The sequence below is a fragment of the Mesoplodon mirus genome (genome assembly GCF_964341445.2).
Source record: "Mesoplodon mirus genome assembly, chromosome: 2".
Classification (NCBI taxonomy): Eukaryota; Metazoa; Chordata; class Mammalia; order Artiodactyla; family Ziphiidae; genus Mesoplodon; species Mesoplodon mirus.
Window position 1 is genome coordinate 202,678,386 of NC_138977.1, and position 20,601 is coordinate 202,698,986.

A 20,601-nucleotide genomic window follows, 5' to 3' on the forward strand; every position below is an offset into this window, starting at 1 on the left:
CAGCTGGGGCCCGGCCCCAGGCAGAAGGCCCCAGCCCCTCCTGAGAGCCCAGACAGGGCTGAAGGAGGACTCAGGTCCCCCTCAGACAGACCCTCAGCCAGCCCTCCTTCCCCGCCAGCGGCCAGTGTGCCCAGAGCCCCAGCCTCTGCCTGCAGGCCAGCAGGAAGGCTCAGCGTATGCTCTCAGCCAGGAAAGTTGATCACCCTGGGGAATTCACCCAAACCCACCCAATGCTCACCCCGCCCCTTCCTCTGTGCAGCGGTCCTCTCTGCCCACTACCTGTTTGCTCCCCTTCCCCCATCTGTCCCCGCTCACTGTCCTTCTACTTCTTCACATAGGGGTCACAACCACCACGCTGGCAGCATGTTGGCAGTGGGTGCCCATGGCCCACTTTTCTACAGGTAACTGGGGGCTAACTTTTTCAAAACGGGTGTAGTGACAGTATGGATATAATTCTCTGGGGTTCTAGGTCTCCCCCATATATCCCTCTTCTCCCCTGGTTGGTTAGAAAATATGAGGGCCCTAAATGATCATTCAGGCCATCTCTCTGTCCTTGGGCTGATTTCCCATAAACCATTTCAGAGAGCTGAGCGTCTGTGGTTTTGCTTCAGCGTGTAAACAGGTGGGATATTGAGAACACTTACACTGACCTCTCTGGGGACCTTTGTGGGCCCAAGTTCCCACTGTGTTAGGATGTGTAAGAGGAGCAAATAACCAGGTTGTGGATCTCATGGAACATACAGTCTATGGAGAGGCAAGGCTATCCCAAACCAGACAATAACCTGTTAATTGAACGCTGAACCATGTGGCTGAGTGTTCAGTAGGAATCCAGGGAAGTGGCTAGAAGAGCAGGCAGGAAATGGGACTTGAAGCTGGAAATGGCTGAGATTTGGAGAGACTGTCTCCAGGGCTATCTCTCCATGGAGGGAGGCCAGTGGCTGGGCTAAGAGTGGTGACAAGACAGAGTCAGATTCTTAAAGGTCATCTGGTTTTATCTGCCACTCACGTGGAACTCTCCCCTCTAGCAGTTCTATTTGACAGGTCACAGCCTCTGCCTGGACATAGGACACAGATGGACAGTTGTCATTGTTAGCAGCACTGCCTTTGTACTGAGTCAGTGTGGTGTTGAGGGAAGAGGATGGGACTTGGAATCCGTATGGCTGGATTGGGCTCCATCTCCTCTCCTTGCTTGCTCTGGGACCTTTGGCTGATTACATAATCTCTCCGAATCTGTTTCCTCATCTTTAAAATAAGATAACAACATTTACCACATAGAGTGGTGGTAAAGATCTCCATGTAACAGCCCCTCTTTTCTCTCTCCCTCCCTCCCTTCCATTCATTCCACCTGATTTACTGAGCACCTAACACCGGGCTGAACCCTGGGTGGATTTCAGTTTCTCACATGGTATGGTCCCTATGCTTGTGGAAGGCCCTTCACCATCCTGGTTACCCATCTCTGAATTCATTCTTGACAGTTAAAGTCCTTCTTAAATGAACACTAAACTCTAGAGACAGTCTAGCCAAAGCCAAGTACAGTAGAACGCTTGCCATTCTCCACCTGGAGATTCTACATCCATAATGTAGCCTAAGATTACATTCGATTTTTTAGCAGCCGTGTCAGACTCAAACTCATATTGAGTTCGTGGTCAACTAAAACCTTGAGATCTTTTTCACATCAATTGCTATCAAGCCAGGTCTACCCCATTCTGCACTTGTGTAATTGATTTTTTTAAAACCTAAACATAGGGCATTCCATTTATCCCTGTTGAATTTCATCTTGTTGGTTTGGGCTCTTAATTCCACCCAATTAAGATTGTAAGGATGTCTTCTATGTCATCATCCAAGTAGTTTTTTTTTACTTGTTTGTCCGACATCTCCTACTCGTTTTTTTAATTTATTTTTATTTATTTTACTTTATTTTTTATTTTTAATATTTGGCTGCATTGGTCTTAGTTGCAGCACACAGGATCTTCTTTGTTGCATGGGGGATCTTTCATTTCCATGCGCGGGATCTTCGTTGTGGTGCATGGGCTTCTCTCTAGTTGTGGCACACAGACTCCAGAGCACGTGGGCTCTGTAGTTGAGGCACACGGGCTCAGTAGTTGGGACCTGCGGGCTTAGTTGCCCTGCAGCATGAGGGATCTTAGTTCCCCGACTAGGGATCGAACCCATGTCCCCTGCATTGGAAGGTGGATTCTTTACCATCAGACCACCACGGAAGTCCCCCAGGTAGTTTTTTTAAAGAGTTATTTTCCTTTAAAATAAAGGAAAGCCACATGGCCCACAAGTGGAGACGTCCCTCCTGGGTGCTTTAGGGGCCATTGAGCCCAACAGCCATCAGCCATTTCACTGTTCTTCATCTTGTCCATAAAGTTAGGAAGACTCTCTGTGAAATTCTCTGTTACCATTCACTATACCCACAGTGTTTCCTTAATCAATCAATTTTAAAAATCCAATATAAGTTGATGAGAAAATTGAATGTCTGCTATGGATAAAGCATAGCAGGACTGATTTACAAAGGTAAATAGGAAGGACACGGTCCTTGACCTCAAGAAGCTTCTAATCTAGTAGGGAGATGATAGATGTGCACACCATTACACAAGCAGAATGTGATAGATCTATGATCAAGGTATAAAGTGCTATGATAAATGTAAAGAAGGGGGGGCAGTTGCTTCCCATCAGGGCAATTGAGGAAGTCTTTGTAGGGATGGCATTTGACATAAGCACTGATAACTAGTTAATGTGCTACCACTTATTCTTGGGGAGTGCATGCAGACTCCACAGTATTACCATTTTCTTTTCTAATGCCCACAAATTAACTGCATGATCATTTCTTCTAAAAGATTTCCAGACCCTAATATTAAATGTATTAGACTGTTGTTTGCATAAGCTTACCTTTCTCCCCTTTTCACGATGGCATTGGTTTTGTCACTGTGTTGCCCTTTCATTGTGACCACTCAAGGATTATCAACAAAAACTTTAGGATGCTATCTACCTCCCCCCAACCACCACCCCGCCTCACCTGAGTTCTGATATACGAATTATCTGGGCCTGGGAGAGGCAACTCAATTGAAATGGTTAAGAGTTACCTGCCTGGCCTCCTCCTGACCTGGGCAACTCCTCCTGGTCCCATTTTGAAGATTCTTTTCTTTGATGGAGAAGACCAAGTCAAGCCAGGGGCTGAGAAGTTCTGCCTTCTCTCTCAGTATTGCATCCTTTCCTGAGCGCTGAGCTTAAGCTTGCCTTCCTTTTTGTTCTTTCTCCAGACATAGTTACCAAGGCCCTTTTTTGTTGTTTCAGCTTGTTCTGAGCTTTTGTCTTCCTGACAGGCTCCTGCTACTCTCATATCCATCCCTGGTTATGGTCCCCTCCTTCCATCTGTTGTGTGTGTCTCTTATAAGAGGAAAAAAAAATAACTTTTGTCTGATAATAAGTGTAATGTATGCTCATTGTAAAAATATTTGGAAGATACAGTAAATTTTTTAAAAAATCACCCATAATCTCATCACCAAGAGAATTTTGGTGATGAGATTTAGAATTTTGGCATATTCTTTACAGTCTTTTTTTTCCCTGTGTATACATAATTATATATATATATAATTTTTATCAAAATTGGAATGATACTGTATATACAGCTTGGGTCTCGCTTTTTTCACTTAACATTATACAGGACCATTTTCACATATCATTAAATATTCTTTGAAAACATGATTTTTTAATGGCTGCATACTCTTCCACTGTTCCATGTACATGTCCTTTTAAACTCTAGGCTCATCATATTTTAAAGCTTATTCATGTGCAACAGCAATGATTTCCCTTAAATGCCCTCTCTTTCCACCCTCCCCCCACTCCCAGTCCCACTCCCTTTACTTTGTCAGGTTGATTATTTGAGCTTGTAGCAGCAGAATTTCATTTTTAGAGCATCCTGTCCTCATGGAATTATATTCCCTTCTAGCATCTCCTGCTGTGGGATCGCACAACCATTCTTTCCCTCAGTGCATAGCAGTTTGCTTTTCTCAAGTCAGAGTCTGTGCAACGCCCCCTGCTTTTGCTACTGTCGCCTCTAGACATGGGTGCTTTCGCCCCAGATCCCCAGCACTTCCCTTTTATCAGTTGTTTCTTCCTTGGTCAGAATTAAGCAGCCTGGAGTAGCAGAAAAGGGCACGAGTCTGAGAAACCTCTGTATCCTAATGGTGACTAGCTGTGTGACATGGGGAAATGACTCAACCTTTCTGAGCCTCTTTTTTCTTTTTAAATCTCTAAGAGGGAACGGATTAAATTATCTCCATGACACTTTCTACCTATAAAATGTGATAACACTGAATCCAGAGTGGCAATGTCCTACACTGCTTCTTTTTCCTTCTAAAAGGTAAACTGCAAGGCAAGTAAAGAATGGATCAATCTTTGCTTTTGGAATTCTATGCAACAAATCAGCCAACATTTTTTACCACCTACTATGTGTCAGGCCCTGGGCTAAGTTTACATAAATGAAAAAGATGGGTCCCTGCCTTTAAAATAGTCACAGTTTAGTGAAGAAAACAAACATTAAAAAATAACGACATGGGGCTTCCCTGGTGGCGCAGTGGTTGAGAGTCCACCTGCCGATCCAGGGGACACGGGTTCATGCCCTGGTCCGGGAAGATCCCACATGCCGCGGAGCGGCTAGGCCCGTGAGCCATGGCCACTGAGCCTGCGCTTCCAGAGCCTGTGCTCCGCAACGGGAGAGGCCACAACAGTGAGAGGCCCATGTACCGCAAAAATATATATAAATAAATAAAAAATAACGACATGGGAATTCCCTGGCAGTCCAGTGGTTAGGACCCTGTGCTCTCACAAGCCGCGCCGTGTGGCCAAAAAAATAATGATAATAATAACTACAATACATACAGATTCTAAACTTGACTTTGCCACTTACTGGCTGGAATAAGTACTTCGGGGCGAGTTACATAGCCTGTCTAGCCCTTGGTTTCTCCAGATTATGAGCTCAACTGCCTGAGGCATATTGCCTGGGTTTGCTTCTGACTGCTCCATCACGTGTTAGCTCTGTAACCTCAGGAAAGTTCCTGAACCTCTTCACTTCCATTTCTTCGCCTACAAAATAAATGGGGATAATAATAGGAGCTTCCTGCTTAAGTTCTGGTGAAAATTAAACGAGTTAATATATGTAAAATTCTTAGATGAGTGCCCAATATATAGTAAGCACTTAATGTTAGCTGCTGTTATTTAAGGATTGAATCAGTGGATTATGTTAGGCATAGTGTCTGGTGCCATAATAGGAGCTGGATCGATTTTAGTTATTATTTCTACAATAGCGGTTTGGATAGATGTCTGCTGGAACACAGAGAAAAGAGAAGTGAATACTGCTGAGGTAGGAGCTAGCAACCCTCTGGTGTTCATCTGAGGAAACTCAGTCCAGAAAAGCTCAAGGGACTTGGCCAAGGTCACATAGCAAGTGAGGGACAAAACTAGGATTTCAACCCAGGAGATGATACTCCTAGTTCAGTATTACGTTAGGGCCACTAATGTAGTTAGTGTCCCCAGAGGCACATGGGTGTAAATGGGCCCAGTAAGACTGAGGTCAGGCAGGCAGGTAGCCACGCCCCTGCCTTCCACCCTATCGTGAACTCATGGAGTGTTTAGAAGCAGGGCTTGATCAGGGTTAGCAGGTTCTCCAGGGCTGGAAGGCTGGGCAGAAGCTGGTCTTGCTCAGAGCCAAAGCTTTGGGCCAGGTTTCCAAGGACTTCTTCATGCCCTCCTCTTGAGCGTGGCTTGGGGTGACTGGCCAGGGCAGTCCCACGGATCGTCCGGTATAAGGACAGGAGACCATGGGGAATGTCATACCACCTCCTTGGACAGACAGTGTTTGCATCAGCTTCTTCCCAGCTCATGGCTCCCCCATTTCCTCCTCCCTCCTCCTCCTCCTGTCTCCTGCCCTTCTCTCCTCACCCGCTCACGCTCCTTCCTTTTCCTTTCTCCTTCCCGCTCCCCTCTGCCCCCTCCCCTCCCTTTTTGTTAATCCTCGCTCTTCTCCTAGTCCGGAAAGCAGCCCTGTTCCTCAGCATCCCCGACCTCTCTCCCCATTCTCAATCAGATGGGAGGCCAGCGTGGCAGCCCAGACCTCGGGGTCCTGCGCCACCGTGGGGGTGGGGCCGGAGCGGCACAGGCAGGCTGCCCTGAATGACAAGCGGGGATATTGATCGCATTCTGAACTCAGCCCAGCCGATAGAAGGTAATTAATGACTCCATTTGCCTCAGCACTGAGAACAATTGAGTTGAAACTGCAACAACTGGCAGCTGGGGAGACTGGGGGCGGCCTGGGAGTGAACCCCTCAGAGGAGGAAGGTGGCGTTAGAGGAGCTAAGACAGGGAGGGGGGCAGAGGCCACTGGTCAGACTGGGATGCAGCAAAGAGCTCCCACCCGGATCAGCGCCCCGACCCCTCCTGCTCCCCGAAGCCCCCCTAGAGGCTGAGGTCCATCACCTACTGTCCCCACTTCCTCCACGCATTTCTCTTTTCTTCCTGTATCACTTTTTCAGGTCATTTTTGGTCTACAGGTGAAGTGAGACTGACTTTCCCTGGGATTGCTCCTTGTTAGCTGTGTGAAGCACACACATGTTTTTCACTCTCCCTCAGCTTGTTTCTTCTTTTGTAACATTGGATTAATGGTAGCTCTTCTGCAAGTGTTATGTGGGAATTAGAGATAATGTGTAATAAAGAACCTGGAGCCTGCCTGGTACATAGTTAGTGCTCAGTACATGACAGTGATGATGATCTTTGACAGGGAAGGCAAATTTGATAGAGTGGAGAGGGCTTTGGAATCAGACATTCCTGAGTTCAAATCCAGCCTTTGGCTACTTTCTAGTTGGATGATGTTCAACAAATAATTTTGCCTCTCATCTGAAAGATAAGAATGATAGTAAATACCTCATAAAAGTGAATGGATTTAATGAGTGTATGTGGAAGCCCTAATATTGCCAGTTTCCCCATAGATGGGTAGATGTGTGTATTTGGGCTTGGAAAACTGAAGTTAATATAGTTCTTTGCTATACTTTAAAAGAATTTCTCTCAAATGCCTAATTCCTACTTCTTGGGGTTTGGTGGGCAGCCCTATTCATTCCACTTTGACTTTGGTGAGCCTTGGTGCTTTCTGACCAAGGAAATGGCATTATTTCATCCTCTCTATTACCATCACCCCCACCTACCTTGTGGTCAGCACACGAGAATTTCTCTTGTCCCTTGCAGGGAGTGCTTTGGAGATTCAGGCACAGTGTCAACACACAAGGAAGACAGAACACTTCTGTTTTGTCCCTTGTCTCTAGCCCTCATCCCTAATACGTGGTGTTCAGTGCCTGTCCCCCTCCCCAAGCTGCTGAGACCTCACTGGACAGCCCTATTCATGATTGGCCAGCAAGAGGGCCTGGAGTCAGAGGGGTGGGAGGTAGGGGTCTGCTCCAGGGTGACCCAGGAATGGATGGGGAGTGGCAAGGTTAAGTGAATGAGGAAATCACATCTTTTTGTTGAGGAGTAAAAGCCATTTTTATTAATGATTCTAGAAGTGATATGTGTTTCTTGTACAAAGCCTGGATCATATAGAAAAACTTAGATGAGAAGAAAAGAATTTGCTCATGATCAGGGAGTAATCACTGTTACCCTGTGGGTGGCTCTCTTTCCAGTCAAGGTGATCTTTGGTTTTACGATTCTCTTCTTTTGCACGGAGATCAGGGCCCCACTGCTGGATCCCAGGCTCTGCACATGGGCTGGGCAGGCAGCTGCTGCTCCTCATTGGGGCTCAGGCCGCAACTGTCCACGGGCATCTTCCCTGTGCCAGGCTCCCTGGTAGATATGCCCTTGACCTAGCCACTTACCCTCATTTATGCTGCACTTCATTTACTCTGAGCCTCAGTTTCCTCACCAGTAAAAAGGGGATTATAATCCCTAGCTACCTTGGAGAGTAGTTAGGAAGCCCAAATAACATAAGGTCTATGAAAGCTTTTGTTAACTGTAAGCAAATATGAAGTGGTCGGAGGAGAAGACAATATGAACCTTTGTTCCCTTTGAAAGAATAATCTACGTCAAAGTTTTAACTCAGCAGTTTGTTTAACTTAATTAATGTATTTATATCCTGCTTCATTCCGAAAAGGACTTATGGTAGCTCACTCTCCTTTAGAGACACTACAGCTCATGCCATAGTGGACAAAGCACCTGGAATGGGCTCCAGTTCTGAGGGTCCTACTACTCAGTTGTGTGACCTTGGACTGGTCACCTCCCCTCCCCCACCTCACCACCCACCCTGCTAGTTTTCATTACCTTAAAATGAGGAGTTTGGACCAGGTGTCCCCTCATCATTCTCCACAGTCTGGGCTCGGCCAGCTCAGGGGCCATAGGCGGTAGCCTCAGTGTAGGGAAGGTGCAAAGTAGAAAAGGGGGGATGCTGGGAGGGATGCAGTGTCCTGGATGGGGCCAAGTGGCCCTCAACTGGGTCCCCTGGGTTTGGCACCCGGGCAGCAGAGTGAAATGATGTGGGGAGCAGGCTCTGGAGTCAAACAGACCGGAATTCAAATCCCAACTGTCATTTACCAGCTGCATGACCTTGGATAAGCTACTTAACCTCTCTTTGCCTCAGTTTCCTTATCTTTAAAATAGGTATCACAGCACCTACCTCACAGGGTTGTTGGGAGGATTAAATGGCATGTAACAAGCTCACAGTACTGTGAGCTGCTAATGGATGGTGGCTGGGCAGGGAACAGCAGAACAGTACTGAATCCTCCACATATGGGACCAACGAGCACAGGGTATCTTCCTTGCTCTGGGAGGTCTTACTAAACCTTTGCAGCCACATTTTCCAACCTCAATCTGAAAATGTGGCCTGAGAGTGGGAAAGAATATTGGAAATCAGAACTGCTCCAGAAAGTCCAAGACATGCGGCATCATACTCCAGCCCTCCTCTTGGAGCCCTGACAAAGGAGGGGCTGGTTTTCCCATCAAGGTGAAGGCTGAGGGCCTGCTCTGTCATTTAGGAAAGACCTTCCCTGGAACTAAAAATGAGCAGATAGACCCACTTTATCCTACTCTTTGCGACCAGGGCCGTGGTGTGGTGTGTCCAACATAGGGGCCATCTCTGGGCCCAGTTCTCAAGCAGCCTCTGCCAGCTGCCTTGGATAGCAGTTCTGGAGCTCCAAGGTTAAGTTTCACTCTTAACTGGGAACACGGTGTGCTCTGTCCTTGGGTAGACGTACCATAGGTGGGCAGGAAGGTGTTGGTGAGAGTGGGAAGGGTCTCTGTGGACCAGAGTCAATGCTGTTGGAAGCTAACAAGCAGTGGGGCAGGTGAAGAAGGGGCATGAGTCTACCCAGGGGCCAGTCGTGGGTCTTCCCATATCCTCTGACAGCTAAGGATGTGTGGGACTTGCCTGACAAGTAACTGGGTGTCCTGGTGGCTGGTCCAGCGGCCTTCTGCCAGGGGTCTGGCTTTGAATGCTACCCAGGAGAGCCTCGTTCATTCATTCATTCATTCACTCATTCATCCGTTGAGTATCAAGTCTGTGTCCAGCTCCATGCCTGGCACTGGATCTACAGAGATGCACCGGTCATGGTTCCTGCCCACAGGGAACTCCCAGCCTAGCTCCTTGGCACGAGGGGGTGGGTGCTATCTAATTACTTTCCTTGCTGCTCACTCTGCAGCCCAGATCAGGAGTTGCTTCTGCCTCTTCCTCCGTGTTAGCCCAGCTCTGCCAGAGAGCCTTTCAGTGCCTGGGCCTGGCAGTATCTCATAGCCCAGCTCCATCCCTCTCCCTTGCTGCCACCACTGAGACTCTACCTTGGGAAGCCCCACCCAGCCCTCTCTCTCCATATCCTGAGGAGGTCCCTGCAAGTGGGTGGTACTGACAACAGCTTTGTTTTCTCTTCCTTTTCAATGCTCTTCTTCCATGTTCTTTTTTCTTTTCTGCTCTTCCTCTACTCTCTTCTTTCCTCCTCCAGCCTCTACCCTCCAACCCCACCCCCATCCAGGCCCCGGGCTACCCTCCTCACTGGATACACAGGCTTCCGGGAAAGCAGAACCAGCCGGGCTTTTCCTGTAGCAAGGGCCCTCAGCCCAGCCTGTGCTTCCTGAGGCGTCTGGTGTAGGAAGCTTCTTCCCTTTCTTCCTCTCTCTCTTTCTGCCCTGCCTCTGCCTCTGGGCTTCCTTCTTCCCTGAGCTTCTCCTCCTTGGACCTCTGAACCCAGGCTTCTCCCGGCCTCCTTCCCTCACTCCCTTCCCGCCCTTCCTCCTTGCCTTCACTCCTCCCTTCCTTCTCTAGCTGAGGGAAGGGCACTGCCTCCCTGTCCCCCACCAGTAATGCCACTGCCGTCTCCCTACCCCTGTGGCTGTCCTCCCTGTTCCCCAGAACTTTCTTTGTGCTCCTTCGCCATTCATCATGACTGCTGCCTTTCCCACCTCCCTATCACCTTCCTTCTCCTTTGAGGAGTTTCCTCAAGCCTCCTGCAGCCTCCCTTGGAGGTTCTCTCCTGCTTGCATCAGACTAGTTTGCTTTTCTGCTCCTCTAGCACCTTCTGTCTCTTCCTTGCCCCACCCCCCTTCCCTCTCCTCTTCCTCCCTTTCCCCGGACCCTCGGCCACCTCTTCCAGTAGCAGCCATCCGTTTGCCTTTCCTTCCTCCCTCCCCCTTTCCATCGCTGCCTCTGTAACCTGTTTTATCACCAGGGCCTGAGTATACCAAAAATAAATAAATAAATAAAAAGGTCAGTGAGTGGAGGAGCAGCAATAACCCCTCAAACAGTACTATCAGTGGAACATGATTGATCAATTGAATTCCATAGCGGCTGAAAAATGTGGGATTAAGTAGTGTATTATACGCACAATGAGTTGAGGCATGATGTTCATTTCAAGTTCATTTCGCCGGCCTCTGCCACCAGATCAGGCAATCAATAGGGGCAGCAGATATCATATATCACCTCTCTGCGGGCTGGGGAGAGAGCACCATAATCTCTCGCAAATTTAGAGTGACAGATTTGTCAAGATCTGAAGGGCCCCTGAATAAATGAAGGAAAAGAGACTCCTCCAGCCAGTGACCTGAGGACAAAGCTTCAGTTCAGCCCCTACACACACACACACACACACACACACACACACACACACACACACACACACACACACACACACACACACACGGGCTGGGCCAAGCCACACACAGGCATATATACAAATTTACACAGAGGCATAGTATGAGTTTCACCACATATATGCACACACCCATGCACATAACATGTGAGCCCATGTTCACAGACAAATGCACTTTACTTCCCAGGACTCATTGGTGACACTGTGGTAACCACACACAAAGACGCTGTCTCCCTCTGCTCTGACAGAAGTGCCTCCCCAAAAGGTAGGAGGACTCCAGCAAGAGAGAATTAGACACAATAAAACGTGCAAATAGCTCCAAGGGGTAGCATTAAGATGATGGCACATCCTTGAGAGAGAAGCAGGCACAGAAGAAACATGGGGGGACGTAGGCTCACACTCCCCATACAGTCACACACGTACACCTGCACCTTTTCAGAAAGGTTCTTGGACTGTCACTTACACATTCCTAGACACTTATTTATCTGGATGTTTATTCGTGTAGAAATGCATATATATAGAAAATACACAAAAGGGAAAAATAAATATGTCACACCCTAACTCATATAGAGAGATGCATACACTGCCTCTAAGACAGAAAATCATTCCAGAAGCTTACACAGAAAAAACACAACAAACAAGTTTTGTGGCCTTAGGAACATAGGGAACATAGAAATATCATCAAGGCTGTCCCTGTGTCTGTCTGTCCACCTCAGACATGATCCTGGTCTCCATTCTCTCTCTCTCTCTCTCTCACACACACACACGCACACACACACACACACCCTTTCTTTGCTCTCCCACCCCCTCCAGGATCTAGTGAAGACAGGAAGTCCCATTAGGAAAGCAGACCCCCTTGCTCCATCTGGGAGGCCAGCAAGAGAGGATGGCCGCAGGTTGAGGTTAATCAATACATAATATTTTCTATGCTCTCCTGAACGATACTGTACGGTGTTACTGTATATAATGCAATATTGATTATATCATACCGTATAATCACCTATAAACTAATATATATAACAGTCCCAGAGGAACACCCTGGGGCCTACAGCATGGGCTGGCCCCAGGCCCAAGGCTCCCCAGCTGGTCTTGGGCTAGGGAAGCCAAGGAGTGGCCAAGCTGTGGCTGGGAGGACCCAGCTTTGGGCCCGGGAAGTTGCAGGGTGGGGGGTCAGGGAGCGTAGACACAGCAGGTACTTGGCCCGCTGTGAACTCTGAAAACCCCAGTGGACTGGGATAGAGGGCAGGTCGAGGGAAGGAAGGGTAGCAGAGTGGTGGGAGGGCTGGGGAGAGCAGTACACAGACAGGACTGGCCTGCAGCCCCAGGGAGTGGGCACTTTGTGGCACCACCGTGGCTTTTCATACATGGGGCGAGTCTCAGCTTCCTGTAGAGACTGCAGGAGGAACCAGGCGGCCAAGGAGCTGGCCTCTGGCGGAGCCTAGCCAGAGTCCAGGTCAGGGACGAGCTGAGGAGGGTGGCTTGGGCACAGCAGCATCTACAGGGACCCAGTCTTCAGTCTCTGCCCAAGTTGCATTTCATGACTCACGTGCCACCTGATGTCTGCTCCAGTCTCAGGCCTGGCCCAACGCAAGCAGAGTGCCTCAGCTGGGCCCTGAGTCCCTCCTCCCTCGGTGGTGAAGTTAATTACTTCACCCGGTCTCCATGTGACACTCAGCCTCGGAGATTTGATGATTTTCCACCCTTGGAGTCAGTGGAACTGAAATTCATCTCAGAGCCGAGTTCAATTCTCCACAGGCTCGGTAATGCTGGCCCAAGACACCCAGCTCCTTCCCCAGGCCGATCCAGGCCTGGGGGACAGAAGGGGCTCAGGGGAGACGTGCCCTGGGGAGATGGCCCCTGGGAATCCCTCTGGCTCCACCACCTCTGCCTAGTCCTTCCCACGCCCTCGAGTTGTGACAGCTTCCCTTTCTCTTCCCAGGGCATTCAAGGGCTCTGGCTCTCTCAGCCAGGTCTCTGAGGCATGGCCAGCCCCTGGGCCAGCCCCTCCAGCCTGAAAACTGGGAGTAAGGGGTCCCAGCAGGGGTGCAAAGCCCTGGGGGCCGAGCCAGGTGTCCATCACCTTTGCCCACTGTGTGCCTCTGCTGACCTGCGCTCATGCCCCGAGTGTCCCTGTGTCCTCCAGATGTGTCTGAGGGCTCAGTCCCCAATGGAGATTCCCAGAGTGGCGTGGACAGTTTGCGGAAGCACTTGCGAGCCGACACCTTCACCCAGCAGCAGCTGGAAGCTTTGGATCGGGTCTTTGAGCGTCCTTCCTACCCTGACGTCTTCCAGGCATCAGAGCACATCAAATCAGAGCAGGTGAGGAAGGAGCTTTCTGCTCGCAGAAGTGGAAAGGGACGGAACAGAGCAAGGCCTCTGGAGGACGTGCACACGTGGGTCAGCCCCACGCACACCCAGCATCGTGTGGGCTGCCTTTGGGTGCGCCGTGTGAACACGTTCACACAGGGACGTTATAGCAGAGCTAAGAAAATCGTCATAGTATATGGTGGTTAGAAAGGCTGAGTTCTGGGCATGAGTATGGCCGTAGGTAAATCTTAATCCCCTTTCAGTTTCAGTTCTATCCTGTTTCCCTGTCTGTAGAATGAAGGGCTTGGACAGATGATCTGACAGGTCGTTCCCAGCCCTGCCATTCTGTGCTTCTGGCATAGAGTACTCAGGAACGTCCCTTGCCTAAATGCCCCTAGGGTCCTACAGAAAGTCTGAGTAAGCCTGGGGCGTCAGGAGGTGAGCCCGCTGTGCCTGTCTCCTGACAGCCTACGCCTCAGACCCAATACTTCCCACAGATGAAGAGCAACCCAGAACACACAGCATGGGATGCAGCCCACAACATACCAGCACATTACACAGCATAGAAACACACCTCCTAACTGCTTCCATTCACCTGTGTGCACGTGTTCACAGACCGCCGCCACCCACCTGCTTGCTGCCCACCCACCGCCCAGCCCACAGGACTCATAGCACAGCCCATCAGCCAGTAGGTGTGCACGCCCCACAGACCCCCAGCTCAGCGCACTTCCACGCCCGCCTCCACGCGCACACCGGGACAGCCCCCTGTGCACACACTCCGACGCATGAGCACACACCCATCCCCCCCACACTACAGCCCAGGCCAGGCCCACAGCCTCAGCACAGCACAGCCTGCCATGTGTGCACACTCGGGCACACACCCGCACGCACACGCACCAGCGCATCTGCACAGACTGCACAGCGCAGTTCCACTCTAGGACTCCAACAGCTCCCAGCCATTCGCCTTTCTCCCCGCCCGTCCTTTTATCCCGTAAGCTGTTTGTCTTCATAAAACAAAAATCAAAAGTCTTTTTAAGGTGCCCTGAGCCATAAACCAACAAAGGAGGAGCCGGCGGAGGCGGGCGGCTTGGTGCACCCTCCCCGAGTCCCCGGCTGTATTACAATGAATAACCTTTATTTACTTTCATTAGACTATTAAACACCAGCACAGTCATTTTTCCCCCTGAAACTCGGAGCAGGGCCCATAAAGCAAATCCGAAGCCTAATTGAGTTCATTTTAATTTCTCTCCGATCACAGCGAATTACTCTGGTGATAAATCAGGGGGCAGCTTCACCCCCAGTAGAAGGCCTAATTTGCAGCTAATTACAAAACTGATTTCTACAGGAAGATCAATACGAGAAGGAATTGGAAATGACGAGGCAATCCTGTCCAGCCAGGGAGGGGAGAGGGCCCTCTGGGGGGGCCAGGAAGCGGAAGGGAAAAAAAACGGACCCGAAAGAGCAGAAAATCAGTTTTAATTTAACGTAATATTAATCAGAGCAACTTTTCCTGCTTCGTGCGGGCTCCTGGTCAGCCCAGCTCTGGGGTCTGGCTTGGCGGTGGCTGCAATAAAAAGGCAATTACCCGAGTGTTTCAGGCAGGACACCCTTTCAGAGTCAATGACTGGCCCCCTCCCACCCTTCTGTTAGCCATGTGGACTCTCCCCCTCCCCAATTTCATACCCCAGTGCACAGGCAGAGAGCGAGGGGCCCGTGAGGCAGTCTTTGTTTGTTTTTTAAAAAGGGGCTCCAGCACCCGGTCAGCCAGCCCAGCAGTGCCAGGCTCGAGGCCCCACTAGGCCCTTCCCCCAGCTACTGCCTCTGCCATCATGTCAGGGTTCCCCCCTCCTCCCCCAGATTCCCTACCCCTGGGGGAGCTTAAAACACCGCTTGCCTCTCAGCAGGGGGATTCCCACTGCTAAACCCCGCCTTTGGGGCTTCTTAGACAAGAGATGCTACAGAGATGTAAAGGGTGCTGGGGTACCCGCCCAGAATGTACAGGCTGCACCTCAGCTTCCCAGAGTCAGGTCTGCCCCCACCCACACACAACTCTCCATTATCCATCGAGCCCGTCCCTCCCACACTCCCCGCCCTCTGCCTGGCCATCTCCTTCCACCCCATCTGGGAGGGCTCCCCGTTCCTCCTCCCCATCTGCACACCAAGCCCTCTCTCCGCATGTGTACGTCAATAGTGAGCTGTCTCTTTTCTCTCTTCTCCCAGGGGAACGAGTACTCCCTCCCAGCCCTGACCCCTGGGCTTGATGAAGTCAAGTCGAGTCTATCTGCATCCACCAACCCCGAGCTGGGCAACAACGTGTCGGGCACGCAGACATACCCCGTTGTGACCGGTAAGGGAGCTTCCAGGAGGGTGGGAAACTGCTTTCAGTGGGGGGCGCCTCAGCCCATGCCATCTGGGGCCCAGTGTGACAAGTGGGCTCCCTGCCATGATCTCTGTAGAGAGAGTGAGTCTCCAAAAAACCAGGGTGCTTCCTGAACAGATGTGTGCAGATGTGGGAGAAAAAACCATGGTCAGGGTCTCTGTACGCTCCAGCCTGGAAAGGTCAAAGCCAGGATGGGCTACGGCTGGTTCTTTCTGCCCATCCTGTTGCCTCTTCCTTTGCCTTTTTTCTTGCCTCCACCAAGGTGGCCGGAATTATGAGCCTCTTGTTAGGATGTGTACAGGAGAATGAGGGCAAATAGGCCGGGCTGGCAAGAGTGGAGCATGAGTGCCCAGTGTCGAGTCTCCACACTCCTGTGTCCCCAAGGCTCCTGGGGGACTTGCTTTCCTCTCCTCTGTGCAGCCTGGTGTGCCAAAGCTGTGGCTTTGGGCTTCAGAGTGTGGCATCTGGCTATGTGGTTATAGGTAAGCTCAATTATTTCAGCCCTTCTGCAGCTTCCCAGAGAAATCACTAAGACCAAGGCTTGATTTCAAGGCCAGGCAGGGTCTGGCCTGTCCCTCAGTCAAAATGCAGGAGGAGGGGGCACCCAATCCAGGTGCTGGCATGGATGAGGGAGGAGCAGCAGAGGCAGCTAGAGGGGAAGAAGGCTGAGGTGCAGCACAGTGTAGAGCCCAGCTGATGAAGCTCCAGGCTACAGAGGTGAGGGCTGTGGAAGGCGGCTGGCACTGCAGAAGGGTTTCCAGGCCAGGAAAGTGCCCAAGTGGGAGAGACACACATTGAGGTGTTATTAAAATTCACCTAATTATTCTGGAGACACTAAAGCCAATGTGCCGTTTGTTCCTTGGGAGACAGAATGATTGAGAAGGGTCTTGGTGGCGATTGGGAGACACTGAGGCGTTACCTGCCGACAAGGCGAGTGGGGATGGCCTGGGGACCTGGCAGCAGCCAGCGTCACCAAAGACAGGGAGCGGGCATGGCCTCACTGGAGGACAGCGCACTGGTTCTGACTTGGAGCTGTTCTGAGCACGGCTCAGGTCTGAGATGGGCTGCGAGTGGCCACCTGGCCTCCACCTGGGGGGCTTGGGAGAGCCCTGTTGTTAGCTTTCCCAGATTCTCCCTAAGGGGTGTCCTGGTACAGCTGTTTCCAGCCTGGACAGAGTCGAGCTCTTTGGCTAGGCAATCAGAGGTTGAGTTCTGGAAGTGTCGGAGACCTAGATGGGCTTTTGGGAGTGACAACATAAGCTGGGTCAGGATACAGCCTATGATCAACTGGCCCTCATCAAGAACCCTCCATACCCAGTTCGGAAGCTCTCTGAGCTGTAGGTATTCTGACCCAAGAAAGAGTGATGGTCCAGGCCCGGCCACGTTTCTCCTGATCTGCTGAGAGTTACAGTGGTCACCTCCCCAAAGTGGCCCACCCCAGGCAGCAGCAAAACAGAGCCCAGGAGACTTTTCTCTAACCCCAGCTGTGCTTCCCTGGGCCCAGGGCCACAGTCTAGAAGGCAGAGGCTTCCTGTGGTGGAGAGAAGGATCTTTGGGGTAGGGTTCCTGCAGCAGGAGAACTCAGGCTGGTGCAGAAAAGTGCCTCCACCTTGAGCATCCCCCGCCCGCCTCCCCCCCCATGGCCCTGGAATGGTCCCAGCTCAGCCTGGGAACATCTCCGGCTGATCCATCTGGATCCAAGTGTGAGAAAAGTTCATTTCAGACCCAGCTTGACATTCCCAGGTGGCAAGTTAGCACTAACATCTCAATCTGTATGCGACATTTCAATCAAGCCAGGAGTAACAAAAGCAGAACCATTAACATTCGGAGCTGTTCACCAGTGGTAATGACAGGGAAACTTGCTCAGAAACTGGAAATTACCAAAAAGAGAGAAGTGTGTGGAGAAGTGGGGGAGGGGTGGGGGGAGGGGGGAGGGAATGATTTTTCTACACTTAGGCCAAGATCCAATGTTTGGATTAATGGTGCCATTACCCGAGAAAGGGCTACAGATTATGCTCATTCTTAAAATGTTTTTGCTGGCAATTAAATGGCTGCAGTTATTGATCTTTGTTGATTTTACGTCCTCCTAATTTGCATAATCTATTAAAGATGAATGATTCATGATGTGTTTATTATGGGGATGAACAGAATTTGCTGGAGGTACTGGCAAGGTGAGAAACAGGGCAGTGCCCAGAGGCTTCATGGATCGTCTCAGGAATGGGTCCAGCACATTAGCCTTCGGGCCAGGAGTTTGCAGGTAGCGGTGAGCAGTGATGTAGAGAGCAGACCAGAGAGGTGGATTTCAGGTGAGCTTTTCTAGAAAGATGTTGACATCTAGAACTGGGCTCCAAGAATAGCTGGGATATGGGAGGGGCTTTTGGTGTATTTGTAAAAATTGCCCTCCAAGATTCTTTAAGAGCTTACTTGGTTGGAGAGTATGAAGGGCTTTGGTGGAAGAGGAAAAGGGGAGGCACTCTCCGGCAGGTGATTCTGGCCAGGTATGTGCTACAGGTGAGAGAGCAGGAGGGCATCCTGTGGCCACAGCCTGGCTTGAGTGTGCCAAGATGTTCAAGGAGCCCTCTTCATCCCCCACATCCTAAACCCCCAGCTCATCTTCCCCAGGGACAGGCAGCTGAGGCTGCAAACCTTTGGGAATGAGTCCTGAGGAAACCAGCCCAGGAAGCCCTAACCCAACCTGAAGATCCGACCTTATTGATATTCCTGCCACCTCCTGGCACTGGAGGCTGATTTCAAACTTCACCAGCCACTTGATGCAGCTGTTCCACAAGGTCAGGACTGAGAGGAGAGAGGAGCCTGGACTATTGTGTAGAGGGGAGAGTGGGGCCCAGTGGGCCAGGACACAGCTGATCACTTTGCAGGCAAGGGTGGCTGCCAGAGGCCGGGGCTCGGCCCAAAAGCCTCCACTCCCCACCTTCTCTCATGGAACCAAGGAGAGAGACTGATTTTTCTGAGTAGTGTTTGCAAGTTCTGCTGAGATTTTAATTTCACTGCATCACAACTCAGCAAGCTGCCAAGTCAAGCTGGTTATTCAAATTTATCACCCACTTTCCCTTCCGCCGCTGGGCTGCTCTAGCTCAGCAGCATCTCTTCTCTCCAGCCCACTGCTCTAGGCTGCTGGTCTGGAACGGAGCCGAGTCTCTCCTAAGTGATAAGGAAAAAGGGACCAACTAGATGAGAGAGTGGGTGGGGGGCACTCTGGCCCCAGGCTTCCTCAGGTTGTCTGGCTGTGGCTGGTACCTTCTACCTCCTTCTTACCCTTCCAAAGGACCCCACAGTGGGCTGCCATCAAGCCCTCAGTGGTCCCACAGGCCTCTGGGTCAGGGCCTCTTCAGTGAGGACTCTGACTCCAACTGTGTGCTGGTGCCTTCAAGTCGCCTGTCACTGGTAGAAAAGAGCCCCCCTTCCTCATAACCTCCTCACCTTGACTCCTCCCTTCCTGTGCCTGGCCAGCTCTGCAGCCATAGAGGGGACCTTGGCAGTGATGTTGATCTGGGAGAATAAGATGAATACTAGTTTCAGTAGTCCCAAAGTCACTTGAGATGCTTCTGAGAATTCTGAGAGTCCCTGCACCTGGCGAAAATCCACCCTGATCATGAGAGCGGGTTCCCTGCCCTGGAGCCCAAATGGAACGCTGGAGGAAGTCAGAGATGGTACAGCGGTTCTCCATGCTCACTCTAGAAGCCGAGGGATGCACCAGGCCCCAGAGCTGCTGCACCAAGTGAGCAGCCTTCACTGGCCTCTGGTGAGGCTCACTGCCGAGCACTGGGAGAGCTTTGTGCAAGTGTAGTCCTTGCCATCCTCACTTTAGTCCCGGAGGGGTTATAGAGGAGTGAGATTGATATTTAGAAACAAGGCAGGCTAAACTCACCAAAACAGCTGGATAAATATAACAATGAGAATTGCTACCACACAACCAAACCTCACCCTCTGGTGCAAGAAATAGAGGGAGACCCAAAGCCAGAGCAACGTGAGAGGCTGCTGGCATCACACTGGAGGCAGACCCTAATTGGGGGAGGCTGGGGTTGTAACACACCAGACAGAAAAGATGACCTTGGGCCCCAAAGAAGCAGGAAACTAGAAGTCAGCATTCCCCTGAGTAAAACCAGGGACAGAGCAGGACAACGCTATCTATGCATGGGAAGCACACAAACTCATCCCAGGGGCTCAGGAAAGCAAGGGAGGGAAAATAACGTCTCCATGAGAAATGGAGACCCCCAAGCCTGACCCTGAGTCCAAATTTATACCATGAGGATGTGACAGGAACCCCCAGCTAAGAACTTACATAAAAATTTGTCTAGGATAGTAACCCACTCGGAAACCCCAGCAGGAACAAGGGCAAACCTTCCTTGCAGAGACATTCTACAATCCAGGGCACATGGGACTCCCACAGGAAAAAAAAAAAAAATCCATCACTAAAGATGAGCTCACTATAAAAAATTACACACCTCATATGAATACAAACTATCATGAGGGAGAGTTAGCAGAATCAATATACAGGACAGTTAATACCCCTAAGAACTAGAGATAATAGAACAATCCCAAAACAACTATAACGTAAGCATGTTTAACATTCTAAAAAAGATAAAAAAGAAGTTTGTTTTTGTTTTTGTTTTGCGGTACGCGGGCCTCTCACTGTTGTGGCCTCTCCCGTTGCGGAGCACAGGCTCCGGATGCGCAGGTTCAGTGGCCATGGCTCACGGGCCCAGCCGCTCTGCGGCATGTGGGATCCTCCCGGACCGGGGCTCGAACCTGTGTCCCCTGCATCGGCAGGCGGAC

General features: G+C 50.6%; 1 protein-coding gene across 6 annotated transcripts in view; it reads left to right on the top strand.

The window, feature by feature from the left end:
* Positions 1-20,601, top strand: part of PAX2 (paired box 2) — an 81,370-nt gene that overhangs the window by 45,937 nt on the left and 14,832 nt on the right. For all 6 annotated transcript variants that reach the window (XM_082611359.1, XM_082611363.1, XM_082611360.1 and 3 more), the window contains 2 exons: positions 13,261-13,436; positions 15,645-15,771. In XM_082611359.1, coding sequence (XP_082467485.1) covers positions 13,261-13,436; positions 15,645-15,771 — 303 coding nt within the window. The remainder of the gene's footprint in view (positions 1-13,260; positions 13,437-15,644; positions 15,772-20,601) is intronic.